Source organism: Cydia fagiglandana, chromosome 8, assembly GCF_963556715.1.
Source record: "Cydia fagiglandana chromosome 8, ilCydFagi1.1, whole genome shotgun sequence".
In the NCBI taxonomy this organism is placed as follows: domain Eukaryota; kingdom Metazoa; phylum Arthropoda; class Insecta; order Lepidoptera; family Tortricidae; genus Cydia; species Cydia fagiglandana.
Window position 1 is genome coordinate 11,110,469 of NC_085939.1, and position 24,268 is coordinate 11,134,736.

Below are 24,268 nucleotides of genomic sequence, written 5' to 3' on the forward strand. Positions count from 1 at the left end.
TGCTATCTTCCGCTATCATCCATCACAATCAGTTGAATCAAAGAGCATATAATCACTACGTCAGTTGAATGACGATAGTGTCAAAATGGTTTCCACGGCAATTGTAATGGGCTAAATTTTAGAGTTAATTAAATATATTAACTTTTTTACTTCTTTGTATACAGAGGCTTCATGCAAAGTCCTGGTGTATCTAAATATCTAACAGAATCGCAACTAAATACCAGCCCACATCTGAATATCGCTCGTGTATAGAACCGGGGTAAGTCCAAAGAATTTGGTAAGTATATTGCGTTATTAGTGTAAGTATTGGTATATTAAGTCCTCCCAAATAGTAATTACAAACGCCACTAGATAAGTCCTACAATACAGCTTTATTTAACAACTACCACCGCAGCATACTTATACATTATTCATTCGTATATAAACCGATTTGCTTCCATTTTTCTTCTGGAAGATCGTAACAAGCCTGGTTCCAACTAGCTACCTGTAGCAAACTCCTTGAGGTGTTCCTTAATGACTGGAAACAGTCCAAAAGCCAGTGAACGAATATTTGACTGGAAACCGCCTTTGGGAACATTACCGTTCAAACTGTTCCATTTTCTGCGAATAGGATCTTGAGGGAATCTGAATGGAAAGTAACATTACAAATACTAGAATGTAAAATGACAATACGAAATTTGTTTATTAAAAACAGTACCTACCGTAACATAACCGTAAGTTCTGGGCAACTTAATTGACCCTAAATAGGTAATTACTTGTAAGTTGTAACTCGGGCCCTATATTGCCTATGTATGCAGTTGCAGATAGATTCGGACCAAAAAAGTCTGCAGCGGATTTGATAGTCCACGCAGTGCAAGTGTCATTTATACGTCATAATTTCATAGTAGTTTGACGTTTAAAATAACACTTTCACTGCGTGGGTTATCAAATCCGCTGCAGACTATTCTTGGTCTGACTCTAGAGTAAATAACGATGCACCCGCTACGCGAGCGCGAGTGTGATGAGGTGCTACAGAACCCGCTGCTGTCGTCGCCGCCGCCCGATCCCGTGAAGCCGCGCCCGCCACGCGAGCGCCGCCCACGACAGTTCAAAATTGTAAGCATAACAAATTTTGAATCTAAGCTTTAATAGAATTTATTACTAACATATATTTTAAAGATTTTTAAGACACTAACCATAAAATGGACCATTTGCTATCTGACAATAAAGAAATTTGTATTTGTATAACGCCTAGCAGACCAATCATCGGTGATTACGCCCTTGAAGTTTTAAAGTTCAAATTTTGGGGATTATCAACATACGAAGACTTGCTGCTTGTACAGCCGGCCTAGCCAAGGTTACATTCGCTATCACTTCGACAACGAAAAGCTTTATGTCTCTCTATCACTCTTCCATATGAGTGCGACAGTGACAGTTGCGTTTCTTTGGCATCTTGGCTACGCGGCCTGGAGTGGCATTCCGAATTAAAAAAGAAACTTTTGATTTTATATTTGGTAAATAGCGGAAGCAGTTATAAAGTTGACCCAAAAAATTTTTATTAAGCTATGAGCTTCATCACATATGTTCCTTGAGTAATTCTAAGCATTTCAAGATTTTCAAGCCTGGGAGGCAATAAGAAATGTGTGTCTACTCGGATTTGTAATGGATTCAAACTTTCAACCCCTTTTTAACCCTGTTAGGGGATGAATTTTACAAAACGCTGAAATTACTTTTCCTGTCTTTTAATAATATCCCCAAATACAAAGATTCAAGTCCCGCGTTCGAAATTTTTTTTGATATCCATACAAACTTTCAACTCCTTTTTCACCACCTTAGGGGATGAATTTTCAAAAACGCTGAAATTAGTTTTCTTGTATTTTAATAATATATCGTTTTACGAAGTTTCAAATTCCTAGCTTAAAATAAAACTTGAACCCCATACAAACTTTCATCCACTTTTTAACCCCCTTAGGGGTTGAATTTCTCAAAATCGCTTCTTATCTCTTGTACACTTTATAAATGTAATCTAGTGTGCAAATTTCAACTTTCTATCTTTTGTAGTTTCGGCTCCGCGTAGCAAAAATCTCCAACCAAATTTTTCACCTTTTTACGTTTTTCTTGTAAAATTACTATGAAATTGAAAAAACAAATATCAGCAATGAATTCTACGTCTTTGGTTTATACGAAAATGATACCAAACTTGCCCTAGTACCCACCAGGATCAGAGTAGATTTTTTTTAAAGATGACGGATGGCGGCCGTCTTTGTACCCCACCCTCCCCCCACTTCAGGCTAGAAATGCTTAGAATTACTCAAATATCAGATGTGATGAAGCTCATAGCTTAATAAAAATTTTTTGGGTCATGTATGGCAGCGTTACATAACTGACTCCAGTAAAATTGGTATTATACTCTTAAATAGTTACTTAGACTGCTTAGTTCAACTTACTGAAATCACTGTTTATGATATGAATTATTTATTTATTTGCTATAGGTAATCCAATTATTAGCAATATGGCAAGCGATGTCTTTCTTCTTACGGTATTACAGATGTAGTGCATAATTGTGTTCCATCGTATTTTCTCAGAAATGTTAGTGTTTGTCATGCTTCTTCAGTAAATCTGAGTACTTTTTGTAACGAGACTGAGATTGACTGAAATAGCAAGACACTTTCGTACGTTTCCGTGAAAATACGATGGAAAACAATTATACACTACATCTGTACCTACCTTCGAGCAACACGGAAGGGAGGCGGCATTCGCACTATTTCCCCTCTGCCGAGGTACAAGATTAGCGCGTCAATCTAATCTACCGCGGGTAATAAAACTAGTTGCACTTGGATTTTTCACTAGACCGAGTCCAGACGCGCGCGTGAACACTGCTGCACAAAAATGCCTGTTTGCTCGGTTTTTTGCTATAAAAAGAGGTCGGGGACATCAAATTTACAAAAAGAAAGTGTTACATTCCACATGTAATTTTTTTTTTACATATCATACGTTAAATTACATTCAAATACAATTATTATATTTTAGTCTCAAGTATTTGTTGGATTTATCGATTTTGCTCGCTCAGTACAAATTGCGGATCGGTCGAGCAACAAATCCGACTTGTCATCTCTCAGAATACAATGACATACTTCAACGAAAATGTGTTAGTGTGCGTGTTGTGACACTAGTCACTCGTCCGTACACAAAAAGAGAACGAGGTTTGCAAGATTTGTCTTTGACGTGTGTCATTTTCTATGTATTTGTGTCGTCATTACAGAGGGCCTACCGCGAACCACGTTTGACGTGTTGCCTCCCTGTCACACTTACGTATGAATTTACAAGTGCCATAGAGAGGCAACACGTCGAACGTGGTTCGCGGTAGAGCCTCTGATTGGATTTTGTATGTAAGTGTGTGAGAAGTGCGACTGTGTGCACCTTCCCCCCGCGAAAAATGGCAGAAAGATTTGTACGGTGAGATATCGCTTGGGCCCCTCCCTTCCGACGTGTCGGAAGCCGGTGTTGCTCGAAGGTACCTACAATTGTAGGTAACATGTAGGTACAGCCAGCCAAAAAAGTGGTCTACCATTTTCGACTCTATCAATCAGATGATAGAGTCGAAAAGTGGTAGACCACTTTCTTGGCTGACTGCACCTAGCGCCTACGTATATTAAAAGCGAGAATTACCTACACATAATATGTAGGTACCTACAGTCAGCAGCAGAAGTAAGCGGGCGAGGTGTTCCAAATTACCTTGACTGGCTCTTACTCTCTTAACAAATAAAAGTGGCGTCAACATCATTTTGAACACGTAGCCCACAGATATGAATGGAGAACATGTCTTCGTCTCTTCATTCGTTCTTCCTTTCTTCGTATTTACTACAACTTGTTCTATTTCAGCCTCCAAAATTCTTCTTGCTTACTGATGACTTCTATGAAAAATGGGTCAACCATTTGAAACAGGTAATACCCGTTATTTTTAAATTGCAAATGTAATCCTTATTGTGCGAGAATAAGAGTAGCCAAGTTTCGCCAAGAGCTGTCATGTCATGGCACAGTTTTCATACATTCGCTTTGAAGTAGGGACCTCTGGTTCCATCCCCAGTAATTGTATGCAGTGACATAACTTTTTTCTTTTTACACATAAATTTCGTATTGCTTTTAATTATTTAGGTATTTTGATAAAAGGGTATTCGTCTCATTTTCAAGCTTTTATTTAACTAGCCGTAAAATAATGCTTTTTTTGTCATTTTAATTTTCTAAACTAGTTATTCTAAACGACGGAGCGTTTATCAGCTTTAAGCTATGCTCGCGAGGCCTACAGCTCACAGAGCCACGAGTGCATAGTTATTCGGTATCGTCGGTGGGTTGCAGCTTCAAATGATGCAGCACATCGTGGACGACCACCCGCCGGAGCTGTTCCCGGACATGTACCTCAAGCCGCGCCGCCTCAACTACTACGCGCGGCAGCTCGAGCAAAACATGCGCGTCAACAAGGACCTGCTCAAGAAGATCAACATCATACAGAGGACTGGGGTACTTACTGAAACTGGACAAATATGGCTAATATATGGCTCCTCTACACGATGGGCCAGCGCCGGCCACTCCAAAGGACGAATTTATGCGTTAGAGGGAGCAAGTGATATTGCTATCTCATTCTACCGCATGGCTGTGTCCCTTGGAGTGGCCGGCGCTGGCCCATCGTGTAGAGGAGCCATAAGATGCGTAGATATATCTGGCTATATAATAATCGCTGTTATTATAGCTCTAAACTCGGCGTTCCTATCAAAATATCTCATTGACCTTTTCGCTGCTATTGACTTCATTTAAAGTCAGTACACTTGGTGCCCCACACGCCACGTTTACGTGCAATTTACGGCTTGGCGTTGGTGACACTTTATTACCTACTTCATTGACGTGGCGGCGAAAAGGTTAACCTGACAGTCGAATAAAAATAAATTAGGTCATCATCAACCTCCACTAACCCTTTCATAAATCCTATACATAATCTATCTATCTATCTTCTATATATATAAATGCAAGTGTCCTGACTGACTGACTGACTGATTCATCAACGCAGAGCCGAAACTACAAAAGCCAGAAAGTTGAAATTTGCACACCAGATTGCATTTATAAAGTGTACAAGAGATAAGAAGCGATTTTGAGAAATTCAACCCCTAAGGGGGTTAAAAAGAGGATGAAAGTTTGTATGGGGTTAAGGTTTTCTTTTAAGCTAGGAATTTAAAACTTCGTAAAAAGATATGTCATTAAAATACAAGAAAACTAATTTCAGCGTTTTTGAAAATTCATCCCCTAAGGTGGTGAAAAAGGGGTTGAAAGTTTGTATGGAAATCAAAAATTTTTTCGAGTGGTGGACTTGAATCTTTGTATTTAGGGATATGATTAGAAGACAGGAAAAGTAATTTCAGCGTTTTGTAAAATTCATCCCCTAACAGGGTTAAAAAGGGGTTGAAAATTTTAATCCATTACAAATGCTTTGAAACTTCTTAGAAAGGCATAATAGCCGATTACAAAAAAAAGTGATTGCAACGTTTTTGGAAATTCAACCCCTAAGGGGGTTAAAAAGGGGATGAAAGTTCGTCTTCGGGTGCAAATTTTATTTTAAGCTAGGAACTTGAAACTTTGTAAAAATGTATCAAATTCAAATACAAGAAAACTAATTTCAGCGTTTTAGAAAATTCATCCCCCAAGGTGGTGAAAAAGGGGTTGAAAGTTTGTATGGATATCAAAATTTTTTTCGAGCGCGGGACTTGAGTCTTTGTATTTGGGGATATTATTAGAAGACAATAAAAGTAATTTCAGCGTTTTATAAAATTCATCTCCTAACAGGGTTAAAAAGGGGATGAAAGTTTGTATGGGGTTGAAGTTTTCTTTTGAGCTAGGAATTTAAAACTTCGTTAAAACATATATTATTAAAATACAAGAAAACTAATTTCAGCGTTCTTGAAAATTCATCCCCTAAGGTGGTGAAAAAGGGGTTGAAAGTTTGTATGGATATCAAAATTTTTTTCGAGCGCGGGACTTGAATCTTTGTATTTGGGGATATTGTTAGAAGGCAATAAAAGTAATTTCAGCGTTTTGTAAAATTCATCCCCTAACAGGGTTAAAAAGGGGTTGAAAACTTTAATCCATTACTAATGCTTTGAAAATTCTTAGGAAGGCATAATAGCCGATTACAAAACAAAGTTATTGCAACGTTCTTGGAATTTCAACCCCTAAGGGGGTTAAAAAGGGGATGAAAGTTCGTCTTCAGGTGCAAATTTTATTTGAACCGTTCCTAAACTTTGTAAAAAGGTATTAGATTAAAATAAATTCATCCCCTATGGTGGTGAAAACGGGGTTGAAAGTTTGTATGGATATCATACATTTTTTCGAGCGCGGGAATCGAATCTTTGTATTTGGGGATATTATTAGAAGACAATAAAAGTCATTTCAGCGATTTGTAAAATTCATCCCCTAACAGTGTTAAAATGGGGTTCAAAGTTTGAATCCATTACAAATGCTTTGAAACTTCTTGGAAAGACATAATAGCCGATTACAAAAAAAAGTAAGTAATTGCAACGTTTTAGGAAATTCTACCCCTGAGGGGGTTAAAAAGGGGATGAAAATTCGTCTTGGGGTGTAAATTTAATTTTAAGCTAGGAACTTTAACTTTTTGGAAAAAAGGTAATAAATTAAAAAACATGAAAACTAATTCAAGCATTTTTGAAAAATATACCTCAAGGTGGTGAGAAAGAGGTTGAAAGTTTGTATGGAGATAAGATATTTTGTGAGTGCGGAACTTTAATCTTTGTATAAGGGCATAGATACCTATTATATGAGAATACAAGAAAAGTAATTTCAGCAACCAACATCAAAATCCACTTGAAATAAAACTTCATACAACTTGCTAAAAAATAAAAGTACTTAATTTCAACATTGCTTGGATATGAAAATTATAGGTACTAAAGATGTAAAATGTTGAAGATAAGATTCCACGCGGACGAAGTCGCGGGCAACAGCTAGTTCTACACATAAGTACGCAACCAACCTGTTGAACGCCAAGAGTACCTAAAGTCGTCGTGACTAGTCTTGTCCACAGCGCCAGGGACTATAATTATGACATTCGCTGTCGAAGTAACATTCACACTTGTAGCCTACATTAACATTAGCTCCCTTGCGCCCGGGACCTAAGCGTGTCAGTGACGTTTTTGTTTATGACATAAATTCAAGGTTCAAACGAAGTATTAATTAGTTAATTTACTAACTACAACCGATGCAGGCCGCGTAGCCAAGATGTCAATCGCTTACGCTCCGTAGCGATCGAAACGCAACTGTCACTGTCGCGCTAATATGGAAGAGTGATAGAGAGACATAATGCTTTTCGTTGTCGAAGCGATAGCGATTGTAACCTTGGCTAGGCCGGCAGGGCTTCGTAGACTGCTGGGCGCGGCCACAGCCTAACAACAAGCACAACAAGCTAATGGTGAAAAAGCGACAAGAAGACATGGACGCAGTTCTAGTTCAGAACCAATACTTCTACAACAGGCTGCTCATAGCTGTACGTATCCTCGTAATACATTTATATCCTCGTTTCAAACATAAATACCGTACTTTATATATAACACCCAAAATATTTAGCGGCAACATTAATAGCATCAACTATCCTTATTTCTTTCTTTCTCGCACTAGGCCAATTTAAACATTTAACTTCTTCTTTACTCTTAACTTTTTCTTACTATATCCTTATGTTTTTCATCTTTTAGTTCAGTTATATTTATTTTCTCCTGTATGTGTTGTCAATTGAATTTTCTCCTTATTAGTTTTAAGTTAGTGATAAGTTAGGTCCCCACCGAAAATCAGCGCTGCGGCTTACCGTCGTAGCATTACGCTGAGAGGGGGGTCCTATTAATTTAACGTCTATGTGTCGATATAAAATTTGTAATTTAACTGTTTGATTGACGTAAATAAATGCATTTTCTTCCTTTCTTTCTAATATTACTTTGCACTTTTACTCTGGAACTGTGTCAAGTTACTCGATATTGCCATGGAATTTAAAGATTTTAGCAGCGACGTCAACCGAAAGGAATTCTTTAGCTGGGTAGACATGTCTTAAAGTTCATGCAGTTTCCAAATTGCAGAAATGGTACCGGTTTTCCACCTATTTTACAGTATTAGTTTGTTCGAGATCCTGAAAACGGTGAAAAATAGAGATACTACTCCTAAAAATACGTGTGATACCTCATTCGATTCATCATGTTTCCAAAAAAAATGTATTCGAAGCTTGTATTAGCACACAAAAAATATCAAAAGTTATAAACAAAAAAAGGGGGAGAAAAGTTGATATTTTTTATTTCCCCGATATCTCAAAAAGTATTAATATTTAAGAAACCAAAATTAATATTATAGAAGAGGAGGATATTTCCTACAAAACATTCCGTACATGCAGAACTGTATCTCCATTATTTATACTTTTTATTCAACGCTGAACACAGCCCTCCGCGCCACTCCGCGCCTTATTTTCGGGAAACGAGCGTAGCGTGAAAAAGCGATTACGTAACATTAAATATAATTTTAAAGGAATTAAATATTCATTGAAAAATTTAAAAAAAACTATGACGTATTTAAAACATGTCAACAAATGTACTACTTGAAGAAATTTATCTTAAAGTATTTTTTTCAACAAGTTAGGCAATTGTTTATTAACAAAAATTTTCAAACTTCCTTCTTTATTGAAAACAAAAAAAAAGGGTATAAATAACTATTGTTAAAATTTTTCACTTTATAGAGCCCCTCTCATATACATGCTTAATAAGATCACGATATAAAAGTTCTGAAAAAAATTATAGATTGGTTTAATATTGTTTTATACACGGTGTAACATGAGGAAACCGAATAATTTTAACTACGCATTTCTAAGGCCAAAAGAAGGAAAAAATTTAATATGAGTGTAGGTCAAATTCGCCAAAAAAAATTATTTTTTGTTTTATTTTTAATTTTTTTGAATGTACTTGTACATAAAAAATAAATGTTATTGGTAAACTTGTCACTTAAAATTGATTTTTACATTTCTTTTTCGTAAAACCTACTTTTCGCAAAGTGCTACTTGTCACTTTTTGACACCTATCAATAAGGATGTTTAGATTACGTCCCATAGCAGCAACATCACCATCAAAAAGCCCTTTTACACTATGTAACAATAAAAACTTGTTTTATTTTAAATTAATATTATCTCTGAAACTATGCGAATTTCAAAAAAGTTTAGGGGACATTTTTGTCTCTAAATATGATCAGGAATACGCTGTTAAAATTATTCGGTTTCCTCATGTTACACCGTGTATTTTACAATTTTACCTTGATTTTTCGTTTTTTTGTCAATTTTCTATGTTATTCTAAAACTTATTTTAAGCAAAGTATTAACTTTATTAACACTTTTATAATGTGATCTTATTAAATATGTATATGAAAAGGGCTCTAAAGAGCGACATAATTTTACGATAATTATTTATAATTCTTTTTTCGTTTTCAAATCAAAAAGGAAGTTCGAGAAAGTTTTGTTAATTAATAATTGCCTAACATGTTGAAAAAATAACTTTAAGATCAATTTCTACAAGTAGTACATTAGTTGACATGTTTTAAAGACACCATATTTTTTTTAAATTTTACAATTAATATTTAATACCTTTAAAATTATATTTAATGTTACGTAATCGCTTTTTCACGCCACGCGCGTTTCCCGAAAATGAGGCGCGGAGGGCTGTTATGTGTTCAGCGTTGAATAAAAAGTATAAATAAATGCAGATACAGTTCTGCAAGTACGGAATGTTTTATTGGAAATATCCTCCTCTTTTATAATATTAATTTTGGTTTCTTAAATATTAATACTTTTTGAGATATTGGGGAAATAAAAAAGTTTCTCTCTGCTCTTCCAGTTTTAGTTCTTTAGATTTTATAAGCATCAATTTATGTAAATAAAATATCAAGCTATATAATAACATAAACAATACCAATATATTTTACAACAATATTCACGCACGAAGTTTGTCCAAGGATATTTTTACTGTTAACCTATACCAGCCTGTACATGCGCGGTAAATCTGACATCGGTGTATTTATTCACACAGAAAAAAATATTAAGTGCATAACTATGGCAAAATATTAGGTAAGTAGTTAAGTACGAAGCTAACCCTCGTAAGGTACCATCATAAGTATCATAACCCAAGTGTCGTAGTTTCGTAGAGACAAGTGGTTAAAGGCAGACATGTGGGGTTTTGTAACGGAATGTTAACTTTAACTTGTCTTTGGTATGGGGCCTAATGTACCTAATAATATCATTTTATTATTGTATGAAGGTTTATACATCTATGCTAAAAGTGAGACATTCGTATTATTATCCGTTCAAGGGTAAAATAAAAATGAATGTATTTTTCACTGTAACCTGCATAACTTTAACCTGTGTTCAATGTCTAGGTTATTGTAAGTCTTGAAAATAACTTCTTCATTTTCCGTTCCCTTTTGAAAATTTGGGGTACTTGAAGTAGTAAAACATGTTTTTCATTCTTAAAAGTAAAAAAAAAAATCCTTAACTTTAACCTGTCAATGCCACTTTCTTGAGAATGTATGAAGACGAATGTATGAAGAGATGCACGTGAGAAGTTGTATGTCTACATGATATAAAAGTGTATCACATTTCGTGCTTTTTAAGTCCCTCGTTACGTTCAAGTTTGTAAATTGAAGTATTTTGCTTGCTTAAGTAAATTAAACCTGACAGCAAAATACCACTTTGCATCTTGTTGCACATACATAATACGAGTATTATGTTTTTGTTTATATATCCAAAATTTTAATTCTTATAGCGATCAGAACAGCCGCTGACAAAAGAATTTGATCACATGTGGAAAGATACGAAGCAAAAACTGATCCTTGGGGCATCGTAAGTATTTCACGGTTTTTCTCCTACCTTTTCTCGTAATAGTTAATACGAGAGTTAATAGTTTCTAAAAATATGCAGGTAGGTACGCAATTTGATTTTCGTTCCTAACTCTCATAATAATTTAATCTTCTCGACGCCGTGTCAAACACAACAACTGCCACTCGGACGCCACGTCACCAAAGTGTCAAAACTGAAATTGAACTGTATGCACATGCACTTATGTAGTTCTATGTTGCTCTGTGGTCTGTGACCGATTAATCCGTCTTTGGCGTTGGACCTGCGGTGCGGATATATCGGTCATTGGCGTCCAAAAGGTTAAATATTGAAAAAATTCAAACGCCTCTTTGTTTGAATTTGCATTGCTTAATACCAAAAAATTGTGTAAAAATATTTTGCATATTTAATGTCAATATCCAGGGAGAAAAATTGAGACTAAGTTTGTCTATAGAATCGGTCGTCCACTATCGTTTAACGTTCTTAACGTTCAAAACTTTCAAAAGTTATTCGATGAAAATGTTATGTTGTTTCTGCACCTTATCTTTTAGGTTGAAGATTTATAATTATGTTTTTAATGATTAAATTTAATTGCATTAATTTGGATTTGCTCTACAGTTAAGTAGTACTTTATGGCGAAGAAGTGAAAACTGTGTGCTACTCTCGGGAGTAAAGTTTGTTTGCGTCACCTTAAAATCCTGTTCAATTAGTACCTACTATAATTTTGGAATCATTCGCCCGCTCAGATTTTAATATTGGGCATTAACAAGAGAGGCACCTATACTATAATAATAATAAATCATTTATTTCAGACCAAGTTCGATCCATAGTATATTAGTTACAGAGGTATCTTAAAATAACTATAAACAATACAAGGACATAAAATAGACTAATATAAAATAAATTAAATAAAAACTAAATATGTTTGTCGCTTGCTTAACAAATAACTTTTCCATCCTAATACGTCAGTAATCATTTCAGACTACCGTTTATATTGTTCAAGACTGAAAAAATAGATCGCGGTATCCGCGATCCCGCTTTTGACAAGCCTATGAATATATATCGAAGCAAGTAAGTTTACTAACTTGTACTGAACGACTGTTCGTGATCATACCTAGGTAGTAGTCTGCGCATAAAGTGAGTCGGCCGCGACAGTGTCGGCCCGATGATACGTCAGTCTGCTCAGTCACATCTAATCCATATCATTTCTTAGATCTATTAACTGACGTATCTAAATGCCGGTTGATTAACATGTAAATTACCATCAATAGTTTCAAACATAAATACCGTATACTATTATACATATATATAACACCCAAAATATCCTCATATAGTAGTATACCCTATAATGGACGTGGAACCAGTAATGGGACAAAAAAACATAATTCCTCTAAAATAAGTATCTAAAAGTAGTTTATAAACACTGGCTGTAGGTATATTATCATAAATAAGAGTCCTAGAGCTGTTTCAGTTTGTAGTTTCATTAAATTTGGTTGCTTATTAAGAAATTGGCGTCAACCCAAAAGTTGTCGTGTCACTGAAAAAAAATACCACAACGAATTCTTAACAACTTCGCTAAGAGAGGTGAGTTAATTTATTAAATTTCAATTAATTAATACTTGATGAAAACTACAATGTGTTTTGTTAGTTGCATTTACCATGAGATAAGGTATACAACACACTATGTTGTGACTCCACAGATGTAAAAAATAGTGGTATTTGGCCCAATCCCATTATAGGAGCTGTAAAACTGCGTACCTCCTATAATGGGACAATTGACAGAATGATGCTTGCCATGCCATAATTTCATGTTTAAACAATACAGAAGTAAAATGTAGTTACGAAATATGTCAATCAGGAGGGTATTCTCGGACTTCGGATAAATTAATATCGTTTTTCCAAACTTTTATTTAACTTGCCCTGTTAGTTAGTGTGGGTCCAATCTTGGTAGCTGAATTTGAGCCACTTTTCGATTTCCGATTCAGTTGAAATTTTGTGTAAGTACGTAATTAAGTATGCAAATCGGATGATAATGCAATATTATGATAACATGGACCTAATCTGATGATGGAGACAGGAGGTGGCCATGGGAACTTTATCGCAATAAACCCTAACTAATTGTGTTTGGGTATATTAGAAATGTCACGATGGATCTAATACAATAATAATTGGCTGTGGAAAGAAAAATACATTAAGCGATAAAAGCTTATACCAAAAATAGATTTTTTTGCCGTAACTTATTCCCCATTTCAATATTTTATACTGATAGAGCAATGTCCATTATAGGGGGCCCATTACTGGATCCACGTCCATTACCGGGGGCCCATTACTGGAGCTTTGGTGTCCATGACTGGAGAAAAAAAGCATAGTTTTAATTTGTTAAATATGTGGAAACTAATTGCTGTATCTTTCATACAACACGCCTAAAACATGAAAGACGGATAGGACTTTCATCTTTTAACACGCTAAGCGGTAGACCATTTACATGTATACGGAAAATATCATAAATACTCCAAATTTCCTCTTAAATGTCCCATGACTGGTGCTGTTACTTTTTGTTAACCGACTTCCAAATCCCAAAGGAGGAGGTTATCAATTCGGTTGTATGTTTTTTTTTTTATTTATTTTTTTTATTTTTTTATTTTTTTTTTATGTTTGTTACTCCATATCTCCGTCATTACTGGACCGATTTTGAAAAATATTTTTTTGATTGTATGTATATGCATACAGATTGGTCCCGTTTTTGTCAAAATCCAGTTCTGATGATGGGATCCATGAGGAATCGACGGAACTCCTCAAATCTTAAAGGCATACATATGGTGATTTTTGTGTTTTTATCAACAAATCAAGCATATACATTCAAAAACGTGAACATTTGATGAAGTGGAACTGCTGATGATGATCAGAACGGAACTCTTCAACGACGCATAGTTCACCTTTGGCGATTTGTCCTCTTCGTTATGTTTGTTAAGCAAGTTAAGTTTTTAAGCCACAATTTTATCAAGCTTGAGTTCTGATGATGGGATCCATGAGAAATCGAGGGCACTCCTCAAATTTTAAAGGCATGCGTATAGAGATTTTTGTATTTTCATCAGAAAATCAAGCATTTTCATTAAAAACTGTCGCATTTGATGAAGTGGAACTGCTGATGATGATCAGAACGGAACTCTTCAACGACGCATAGTTCACCTTTGGCGATTTGTCCTCTTCGTTATGTTTGTTAAGCAAGTTTAGTTTTTAAGCCACATTTCTGTCAAGCTCGAGTTCTGATGATGGGATCCATAAGGAATCGAGGGAACTCCTCAAATCTTAAAGGCATACGTATAGATTTTTTTGTATTTTCATCATAAAATCAAGCATTTACATTAAAAACTGTCGCATTTGATGAAGTGGAACTGCTGATGATGATCAGAACAGAACTCTTCAACGACGCATAGTACATGTTTGGTGATTTCGAATTTCGATTTTGACTTGGACTGGGACCCGGACTCATACCCGGATCCGATTCGGACCCGGACTCAGACCCGGACTCGGACCCGGACTCGGACCCGGACTCGGACCCGGACTCGGACCCGGACCCGGACTTGGACCGGGACTCGGACCCGGACTCTGACTCAGAGACCCGGACCTTGACCCGGAAAACCACTATGATACCTAAACTAAATAAACCACTATGATTACCTACCATAAAATGTGGGTATGATGATGCCAAACCCCTCCCGCTCAAACTCCCGTACACCGCACCGCATGCGCCGTTAAGTGGGTTAGGTTAGGTTTGAACTGCGATCCTCACAGAACCGAACAAAAGTGGGTTAGGTTTGGTTAGAACTGCGAGTCTTACAGAAACGAAATGCTACTAGAAAAGTGGGTTTGATTAGGTTCGAACTGCGATCCTCACAGAACCGAACTGCTATCAGAGAAGTGGGTTAGGTTAGGCTAGATAACTACGACCCTTACGGAAACGAAATGCTACTAGAAAGTAGGTACTGGTTTTACCTCCTTTTCTACATAGTGCACCATCTACCATAATCTTTCACCGGGCCCCATAGAAGTCGGTTTTTTTTTTTTAATTATTATGTTTTATGGCGTTAGGCCTCAACACATTTGTTATCTTTTAGTTCAGTTATATTTATTTTCTCCTGTATGTGTTGTCAATTTAATTTTCTCATTATTAGTTTTAAGTTAGTGATAAGTTAGGTCCCCACCGAAAATCAGCGCTGCGGCTTACCGTCGTAGCATTACGCTGAGTGGGGGTCCTATTTAACGTCTATTATGTGTCGATATAAAATTTGTAATTTAACTGGTTGGTTGACGGAAATAAATGTATTTTCTTTCTTTCTTTCTTCTAAATTATTTTTGATGTGAAGGGTGGCCCTGGACATACGGGTGCTGAATGGCGCTAAGATTGGCAAGGTGACGATCGAACTGTTTTCGGACATAGTGCCGCGAACGTGCCAGCTGTTTCTAACCCTCGTGAAAGGTGACAAGCGCGGCTTCGCTTACACGGGCTGCAGAATCTTCAGGTAGGGTGAATCAAATGAGTTAGAATATATGTGCACTTCATAAATTACGTCATTTCAAATTAGGGGTGGGGGGATCTCGACATCGGATGATGGTAGCATGACGTAGGAGGAAACGGGTGACCCCCGAAGCATGATTTTTGGATGATTTAGGAGGGGGGTCAAAAGTCGTCAAAAATCGATGACGTAATTTATGGACAGCGCCATACCTACACTAAAGCTCGACAAAACCGTAGTTTACCGTAAATATTTAGAAAACTATATATAAATGCCTTTTTTAACAACACCTATCGAAATGGTCTAAAAATTGACTGTTACAATATGTAATTAACCAACCTCAGAATGAGTGACCTTAGTGGGGGTCAGATTTTCCTACATAGTTATAATTTACGCACTATTCATTCCCTTATTTTCTCTCCTTAACGCCACTAGGGCTGATTTAAACGACGTGCGAACCTGTATACATGCGAGTTTCATTACATTGCGGGTCTTGATCGGTCGGTTGAATTGGACGTAACCCATTGTCCGCACTGTAACTGAAATCGCATGCGAGTTCGCCCGCCGTCTAAATCAGCCCTTTCTCTGGGCGAACCAGGATCGTGCCTGAACTTTACTGCCGGGGAGGTGACGTGGAGAAGGACAACGGATACGGCTGCTTCATACCGGAAGGCGAAGTCGAGCCCTCCTCCCCCGAGAACTTTGACCTCAAGCACACCGTGCCAGGTCCGTGCGCACCAAACGCTTTATACTCGTAACATTGACGTATCTCGTCAGGACTGGCCTTACGGCCAGTAAGAATGGGGCATGAATGGGGCCGTACAGCGGTGTGACAATGCTACAACGCGATTGGTTGATGAGTTCGCATCACCCGCGCGATTGGTCGCAACTAGTTGTATTAGACTGCACGATTTGCTCGAATTCGTGAGTGACACCGCTGAACTAGTACTTACCATTTTTAGTGCCCGTAATCCGTCAATGCTTTATAAGAGAAAGACCCCAATTTCACATCGGTGACAGGTGCGACGAATTGTAAAATCACTGTTGCTGACGTCACAGGCATCCATGGGCTACGATTACCACTTACCATCGGGCGGGCCGTATTCCTGTTTGCCACCATCATTGTTTTATTTAAAAAAACTTTATTATATCGGAATAAAACAGATATTTATCCTGCGAAGTTTCTGACAATTGTCAAAGATTTAGAAGAATTGTAGGTAATTCTTGACAGGTAATGAGTTATATGTCGGAATTTCGTGACAATTGTAGTGTTTTACTGGAGTCAGTTATGTAACGCTGCCATACATGACCCAAAAAAATTTTATTAAGCTATGAGCTTCATCACATCTGATATTTGAGTAATTCTAAGCATTTCTAGCCTGAAGTGGGGGGGAGGGTGGGGTACAAAGACGGCCGCCATCCGTCATCTTTAAAAAAAATCTACTCTGATCCTGGTGGGTACTAGGGCAAGTTTGGTATCATTTTCGTATAAACCAAAGACGTAGAATTCATTGCTGATATTTGTTTTTTCAATTTCATAGTAATTTTACAAGAAAAACGTAAAAAGGTGAAAAATTTGGTTGGAGATTTTTGCTACGCGGAGCCGAAACTACAAAAGATAGAAAGTTGAAATTTGCACACTAGATTACATTTATAAAGTGTACAAGAGATAAGAAGCGATTTTGAGAAATTCAACCCCTAAGGGGGTTAAAAAGGGGATGAAAGTTTGTATGGGGTTCAAGTTTTATTTTAAGCTAGGAATTTGAAACTTCGTAAAACGATATATTATTAAAATACAAGAAAACTAATTTCAGCGTTTTTGAAAATTCATCCCCTAAGGTGGTGAAAAAGGAGTTGAAAGTTTGTATGGATATCAAAAAAATTTTCGAACGCGGGACTTGAATCTTTGTATTTGGGGATATTATTAAAAGACAGGAAAAGTAATTTCAGCGTTTTGTAAAATTCATCCCCTAACAGGGTTAAAAAGGGGTTGAAAGTTTGAATCCATTACAAATCCGAGTAGACACACATTTCTTATTGCCTCACAGGCTTGAAATGCTTAGAATTACTCAAGGAACATATGTGATGAAGCTCATAGCTTAATAAAAAATTTTTGGGTCAACTTTATAACTGCTTCCGCTATTTCTTGTGACAATTGTCATAAACTTAGCAAGAGAAATATCTGTTTTTTTCCGATATCATAGTTTTTTTTAATAATACAATGATGGTGGCAAACAGGAATACGGCCCGCCCGATGGCAAGCGGTAACCGTAGCCCATGGATGCCTGTGACGTTAGCAACAGTGATTTTACAATTCGTCGCACCTGTCACGTTGGTGAAACAGGGGCCTGATTATAAACAGAAACTACAGTTGGAAGCTTAGCACTACAATAAAATTAGAAACACGAAGGCCAATTCTTACTTTCACTTTGATATCAAAATGATGTCAGTTTGTTATCATTCTCGTTCTTGTTCATACGACATGTATTATTGCGAGTGAGACGCACGGGTGCATGATAACAAAATGACATTAAAATGTAGATATCTATGCTCGAATTGACTTCTAGGTGTAAGACTTAAGAGATAAGCCTTGATAACCACTAAGGAGCCTCCGGACAGAAATTTTGACTTACTTAACTATGTATTCCCATTTATTGCATGAAGTACCTACTTACTAGCCTCCGCCCCAAAGTTGATCCGAATAAAAGTACCTATACAGGGTGTTTGGTACATCGTTTGCCAAATTAAAACAGCAGATAGGTTGAGTCATTTGCTATCTTCTCATGCCTAGAAAAACTAAATTGGCCATGATTTTTTTTACTACTGCAAGTAAAAATTTGAAATTTACGAAAAACTGGCATAAAAGTAAAAAAAAAATATGCGCCAAATTAAAAATTTCTAGTCCTGAGAAGATCAAATGACTCAACCTATCTGCCGTTTAAATTTGGCAAGCGATGTACCAAACACCCTGTATAATACAGGAACCTGCGGCAATACTATACGCTTAGTATATTTGTATTTCTCTGCAGCTAACTAAGTAGGTATACCTAGATAAAAACTTTCTTAATGGATCTCTATCAACCAATTGTTCAGGTTGTGCGATGTTTGTCAATAGATATTAAAATAAATGGAAAGATCTGTTTTATATACTCGTATATTATGTAGATGAATATTGAGTAAAAGTTTATTTATAAGGTAGATACAAATATTAAAAATGAATGATGAATATTTATATGAATTTGTATAACACTTGACAGGTGTGGTGTCTATGGTCGTTACCTCGGGTAACGAAGTGACCGGCCAGTTCAACATTATATTTAAGCCATTGCCGCAGTTAGATGGAAAACATGTAGTGTTCGGAAGAGTAAGTTTTAATCTTCTATCTATCTATCTTCTATATATATAAATGCAAGTGTCCTGACTGACTGACTGACTGATTCATCAACGCAGAGCCGAAACTACAAAAGCCAGAAAGTTGAAATTTGCACACCAGATTGCATTTATAAAGTGTACAAGAGATAAGAAGCGATTTTGAGAAATTCAATCCCTAAGGGGGTTAAAAAGGGAATGAAAGTTTGTATGGGGTTAAAGTTTTCTTTTAAGGTAGGAATTTGAAACTTCGTAAAAAGATATATTATTAAAATACAAGAAAACTAATTTCAGCGTTTTTGAAAATTCATCCCCTAAGGTGGTGAAAAAGGGGTTGAAAGTTTGTATAGATATCAAAAAAAAAATCAAGTGGTGGACTTGAATCTTTGTATTTAGGAATATTATTAGAAGACAGGAAAAGTAATTTCAGCGTCTTGTAAAATTCATCCCCTAACAGGGTTAAAAAGTGGTTAATTTTTTTTATCCATTACAAATGCTTTGAAACGTCGTAGAAAGGCATAATAGCCGATTACAAAAAAAAGTGATTGCAACGTTTTTGGAAATTCAACCCCTAAGGGGGTTAAAGGGGATGAAAGTTCGTCTTCGGGTGCAAATTTTATTTTAAGCTAGGAACTTGAAACTTTGTCAAAAAGTATCAAATTCAAATACAAGAAAACTAATTTCAGCGCTTTAGAAAATTCATCCGCCAAGGTGGTGAAAAATGGGTTAAAAGTTTGTATGGATATCAAAAAATTTTTCGAGCGCGGGACTTGAATCTTTGTATTTGGGGATATTATTAGAAGACAATAAAAGTCATTTCAGCGTTTCGTAAAATTCATCCCCTAACAGGGTTAAAAACAGGATGAAAGTTTTCTTTTGAGCTACGAATTTGAAACTTCGTTAAAAGATATATTATTAAAATACAAGAAAACTAATTTCAACGTTTTTGAAAATTCAACCCCTAAGGTGGTGAAAAAGGGGTTGAAAGTTTGTATGGACATCAAACATTTTTTCGAGTGTGGGACTTGAATCTTTGTATTTAGGGATATTATTAGAAGACAGGAAAAGTAATTTCAGCGTCTTGTATTTGTATATTCGTTTTTGTATATTCAATCCCTAGGGGTGCTAAAAAGGGGATAAAAATTCGTCTTGGGGTGTAAATTTAATTTTAAGCTAAGAACTTTAACTTTTTGGAAAAAAAAGGTAATAAATTAAAAAACATGAAAACTAATTCAAGCATTTTTGAAAATCATCCCCCAAGGTGGTGAGAAAGGGGTTGAAAGTTTGTATGGAGATCAGATATTTTGTGAGTGCGGAATGCGGAACTTGAATCTGTGTATAAGGGAATAGGTACCTATTATGAGAATACAAGAAAAGTAATTTCAGCAACCAACTTACCAACATCAAAATCCACTTGACTTAAAACTTCATACAACAAAAAGAAAAGTACTTAATTTCAACATTGCTTGGATATGAAAATTATAGGTACTAAAGATGTAAAAGTTGAAGATAAGATTCCACGCGGACGAAGTCGCGGGCAACAGCTAGTAAGATATAAATAGTTATTTGCTTTACAAGGGGGCAAAGTTGTTGTTTAACCGCTCGTGCTAATATTGATATCCGAGCAAGCGAAAGATCCCAAAATTGAACCACGATCGTAGCGAGTGGTTCGTGAAATAGAATTTGAGCGTTGCGAGGGTTTCAAAGAACGAGAGTTAAACAAAATTTGCCCCCGAGTGAAACACAAAATTTTTCACCACACCAACCCGAAGCAAATATTAAATATCATACAAAATCAAAGCAAATCAAATCAAAATTCATGTTATTCACCATCTAAAATCATTATTTGAAAGTCAATTCTACCAGCAAACATAAGAAAGCAACTCAATATTTGCATTTGATTACTTATTTGCCTCACATGTGAAAGAAATGCAACTTTGCTATCAGTTTTTGAAATGCAAAGTAAGCCTTTCCGAGCTGGTGTGGTGAAAGCATAATTGTCTACTGAGGCTTTTTCTACAAAGATATGAGTATGCACATTAAGAGAAAGACTTTCAACACCTGTGTTCTACCATACCATGCATAACCTATGGATGTGAGACTTGGTCACTTACAGCCCGGGATAGAGAAAAATTGGCAAAATGTCAAAGGGCAATCGAGAGAAGTACCCTAGGAGTCAAGCTAAAGGACAAAATCTCAAACTCAGCGATAAGAAGTAAAACCAAGGTTATGGACATACTAAATCGGATAGACCATCTAAATTGGGGGTGGACAGGACACATGCTGAGATGCAAATTAGACAAATGGAGCAAACAAGTTACCCTATGGTACCCAAGAGACGGAAGAAAAAAACAAAAACATCCAAAAACATGATGGACAGATGAAATCCGCTTAACCTTGGGGCCCTACTGGTCCAGAGTTGCAGAAGACAGAGTACGGTGGAGAAGGTTGGAGGAGGCCTATGCCAAGAGGCACACCGAACTGCGGGACATTTTGTAGAAAACACGATAACATTTTTAAAAAAAAAAGCTTTTAAACCCAAGGATCGGAAACAAAAGGCTATATAGATAGAAGGCTTTTTCTTTCTTCTCCTTTAAATCTTCTTTACAATCATCGACTGAGCCAAATATTATAGATGTTAAATATTATTATTATTATTAGCTATACTTAAACTTGCCTGTATTTAGTATTACCTACGATATCTTAGATATAGGGGGTTGTGCACAAATCACGCGAAGTGTTTTCGGCTACTTTTTGACCCCCGCTCCCCCTTGGTGATATTGGGTGAGGTTTTTAGCTACCCCCCCTCCCCCCACACAACCTCACGTGTATTTTTTTGAAATATTTTCATTCGACCAAATTTTAAGATAAATAGTATTGTATATAGAAAATCTTGTTTATTTTTCTATTTTCGTTAAATAGGCTTGTTATTTTGAGGTGCAGAGTGAAGATTTATGTTTGACGAAACCGAGAAAAACTATCTACTCATGTGGTAGGTCTTTTTTTCTTAGTTTCGTTCACTGTAGAAAAATACACGTGAGGTTTTCTTATACCCCCCTCCCACAATCGTGATTTTTTCGTGACCCCCCCCTCCCCCATCAACCTGGCGTGATTTGTGCACAAGCCCTAGGTAGGTACTGCGAGTCGGTCAAAAACTTCAAGTGGGAATATTAAGATACAAGTTGCGTCCTAAAATATTGATAACCGCTCGAAGTAAATTCTTACCATGACAGCGGTCGCTTCATTCATTTTCGCAATCAGCCTGCACCATGATGGCAGTCGCAAATTTAAATAGGACATAACCCACGGCCGTATTCGGTTCGGACAATGCTCATAATTATAAAGCTGTCAAGTTACATGTCTTCAACCAACACGTCACTTTTGATACTGACAGATCGGTATCGTATCGCTGTGATATCTTATAAGCAGTTTTCGAATACGACCGACGCCGCACAGGGGCTATTCATAAATTACGTCATTTCAAATTAGGGGAGGGGGGTTTGGACATCGGATGATGGTAGCATAACGTAGGAGGAAACGGGGTCATTCGAAGCATGATTTTTGGATGATTTTAGGGGCGGGGGGGTCAAAAATCGTCAAAAATCGATGACGTAATTTATGGACAGCCCCACAGCAGCGTGCGCAAATAGTACAGTCATTATATCCAAAAAATCGACCCTACCCGTGAATAATTAGTTCTTGGATTTTTTTTTCGTAGGTCCCTCGGGGGAGTCGGGGGGGTCACTGGGAGTGTAAATTCAAAAAGTAGGCTGAATCAGGCTCCTGCGTATATTCGAAAAATGTTTTTTTTCCAAAAAAAACGGTTTTTCGTCAATAACTCGGCCATTTTTGATTTTACAGTAAAATCGTAAGGACAAAAACTATAGGAAATTTGAGTCTCTACAAGTTAGTCCAGTCATTATATCCAAAAAACCGTCCCTTCCCGTGAATAATCAGTTCTTGGATTTTTTTTTTCGTACGTCCCTCGGGGGAATCACTGGGAGTGTAAATTCAAAAAGTAGACTGAATCAGGGTCCTGTGTATATTCGAAAAACGGTTTTTCTTGAATAACTCGGTCATTTTTCATTTTACAGTAAAACCGTGAGGACAAAAATTTTAGAAAATTTAATTCTCTACAAGTTTGGTCCTCACAATTTTTCTTCTAGGATCGATAGTTTGGAAATAAAATTTGAAAAAAAGCGACAAATTCAAAATATTTTCAACATCTCGTTTATTTTCAACTTTACGACATAAATGAAAAGGACTAAACTTGTAGAGAATCAAATTCTGAACAATTTTGGTTCCCACCTTTTTTCTCCCAAAATCGATATTTTAGAAATTAAACCTGAAAAACGCGACAAATTCAAAATATTATCATTATCTCCTATGTTCTACGCTTTACGGCATAAATGAAGGGAAACAAACTAGTAGAGAATCAAATTTTCTAAAATTTTTGTCCTCACGGTTTTACTGTAAAATCAAAAATGACCGAGTTATTCAAGAAAAACCGTTTTTCGAATATATACAGGACCCTGATTCAGTCTACTTTTTGAATTTACACTCCCAGTGATTCCCCCGAGGGACGTACGAAAAAAATCCAAGAACTGATTATTCACGGGAAGGGTCGGTTTTTTGGATATAATGACTGGACTAACTTGTAGAGAATCAAATTTCCTACAATTTTTGTCCTTACGGTTTTACTGTAAAATCAAAAATGGCCGAGTTATTGAAGAAAAACCGTTTTTTTGGAAAAAAAAACATTTTTCGAATATACGCAGGAGCCTGATTCAGCCTACTTTTTGAATTTACACTCCCAGTGACCCCCCCGAGGGACCTACGAAAAAAAAATCCAAGAACTAATTATTCACGGGTCAAAATCTATAATGACTGTACTAAAAGGAAATACGAAAGAGAATCAAGTACGTTGTAAATATAGGTATTAATAAAAACTTGTTATGTTTAGATAGTAGCAGGGCCGGCGCAGTTCCTGGAGCGGGTCAGCGCGCTGGGCTTGCCGCTGGGCACCACCACGTCAGACCTCGTCGTCCACGCCTGCGGCGCCTACTCGCGCAAGGGGCAGTACCGCGCCGGCGCACCCAACACCAGGACCTTCCCGCCGAGGCGGAAGAAGTGAACACCGTGTTGTTTGAAACGCTTTGGATTAATAAAACAGGCTTATGGTAAAAAATGATTTTAACTTTTTCTATTTGTATAGGTACATTATTCACTAAGACGGGACGGGTAGGGGGGGTTGTATTTCTTGGAAACCTCGAAGAGAATCCCGTCATTGAAACATCGGAAATCGTTTTGAAGCTTAATTACGTTTTTCGACAAGCTGTTTGTAATGTTTGTCCTGAGCCATAGCACAGGAGCGCCGCGACAGTATCTCGCACGCGAGATAGACTACCCGTCATTTCTACCAGTACCTAGGTATTAATTAAAGGTGAGTAGTAGCTACATCTCTCGCACGAGATACTGTCTGTGTGCGCCTGTG

At 36.8% G+C, this 24,268-nt stretch overlaps 1 protein-coding gene across 1 annotated transcript; it reads left to right on the forward strand.

The window, feature by feature from the left end:
- Nucleotides 1-972: 972 nt before the first annotated feature.
- Nucleotides 973-23,963, forward strand: LOC134666656 (uncharacterized). Its single transcript, XM_063523882.1, has 10 exons — nucleotides 973-1,095; nucleotides 3,862-3,924; nucleotides 4,336-4,497; nucleotides 7,391-7,522; nucleotides 10,818-10,894; nucleotides 11,870-11,959; nucleotides 15,256-15,411; nucleotides 16,004-16,131; nucleotides 18,663-18,769; nucleotides 23,738-23,963. The coding sequence occupies exons 1-10, from the start codon at nucleotides 973-975 to the stop codon at nucleotides 23,906-23,908; spliced, it is 1,209 nt and encodes a 402-aa protein (XP_063379952.1). The 3' UTR covers nucleotides 23,909-23,963.
- Nucleotides 23,964-24,268: the final 305 nt, after the last annotated feature.

What these genes read in the sequence shown, in the direction of transcription:
- LOC134666656 (XM_063523882.1), top strand. Translation starts at nt 973, where the DNA reads ATGCACCCGCTACGCGAGCGCGAGTGTGATGAGGTGCTACAGAACCCG. An exon ending in ACAACAGGCTGCTCATAGCT is followed by an intron (nt 7,523 to 10,817) that starts GTACGTATCCTC and finishes TAATTCTTATAG; the next exon opens with CGATCAGAACAGCCGCTGAC. An exon ending in AACATGTAGTGTTCGGAAGA is followed by an intron (nt 18,770 to 23,737) that starts GTAAGTTTTAAT and finishes TGTTATGTTTAG; the next exon opens with ATAGTAGCAGGGCCGGCGCA.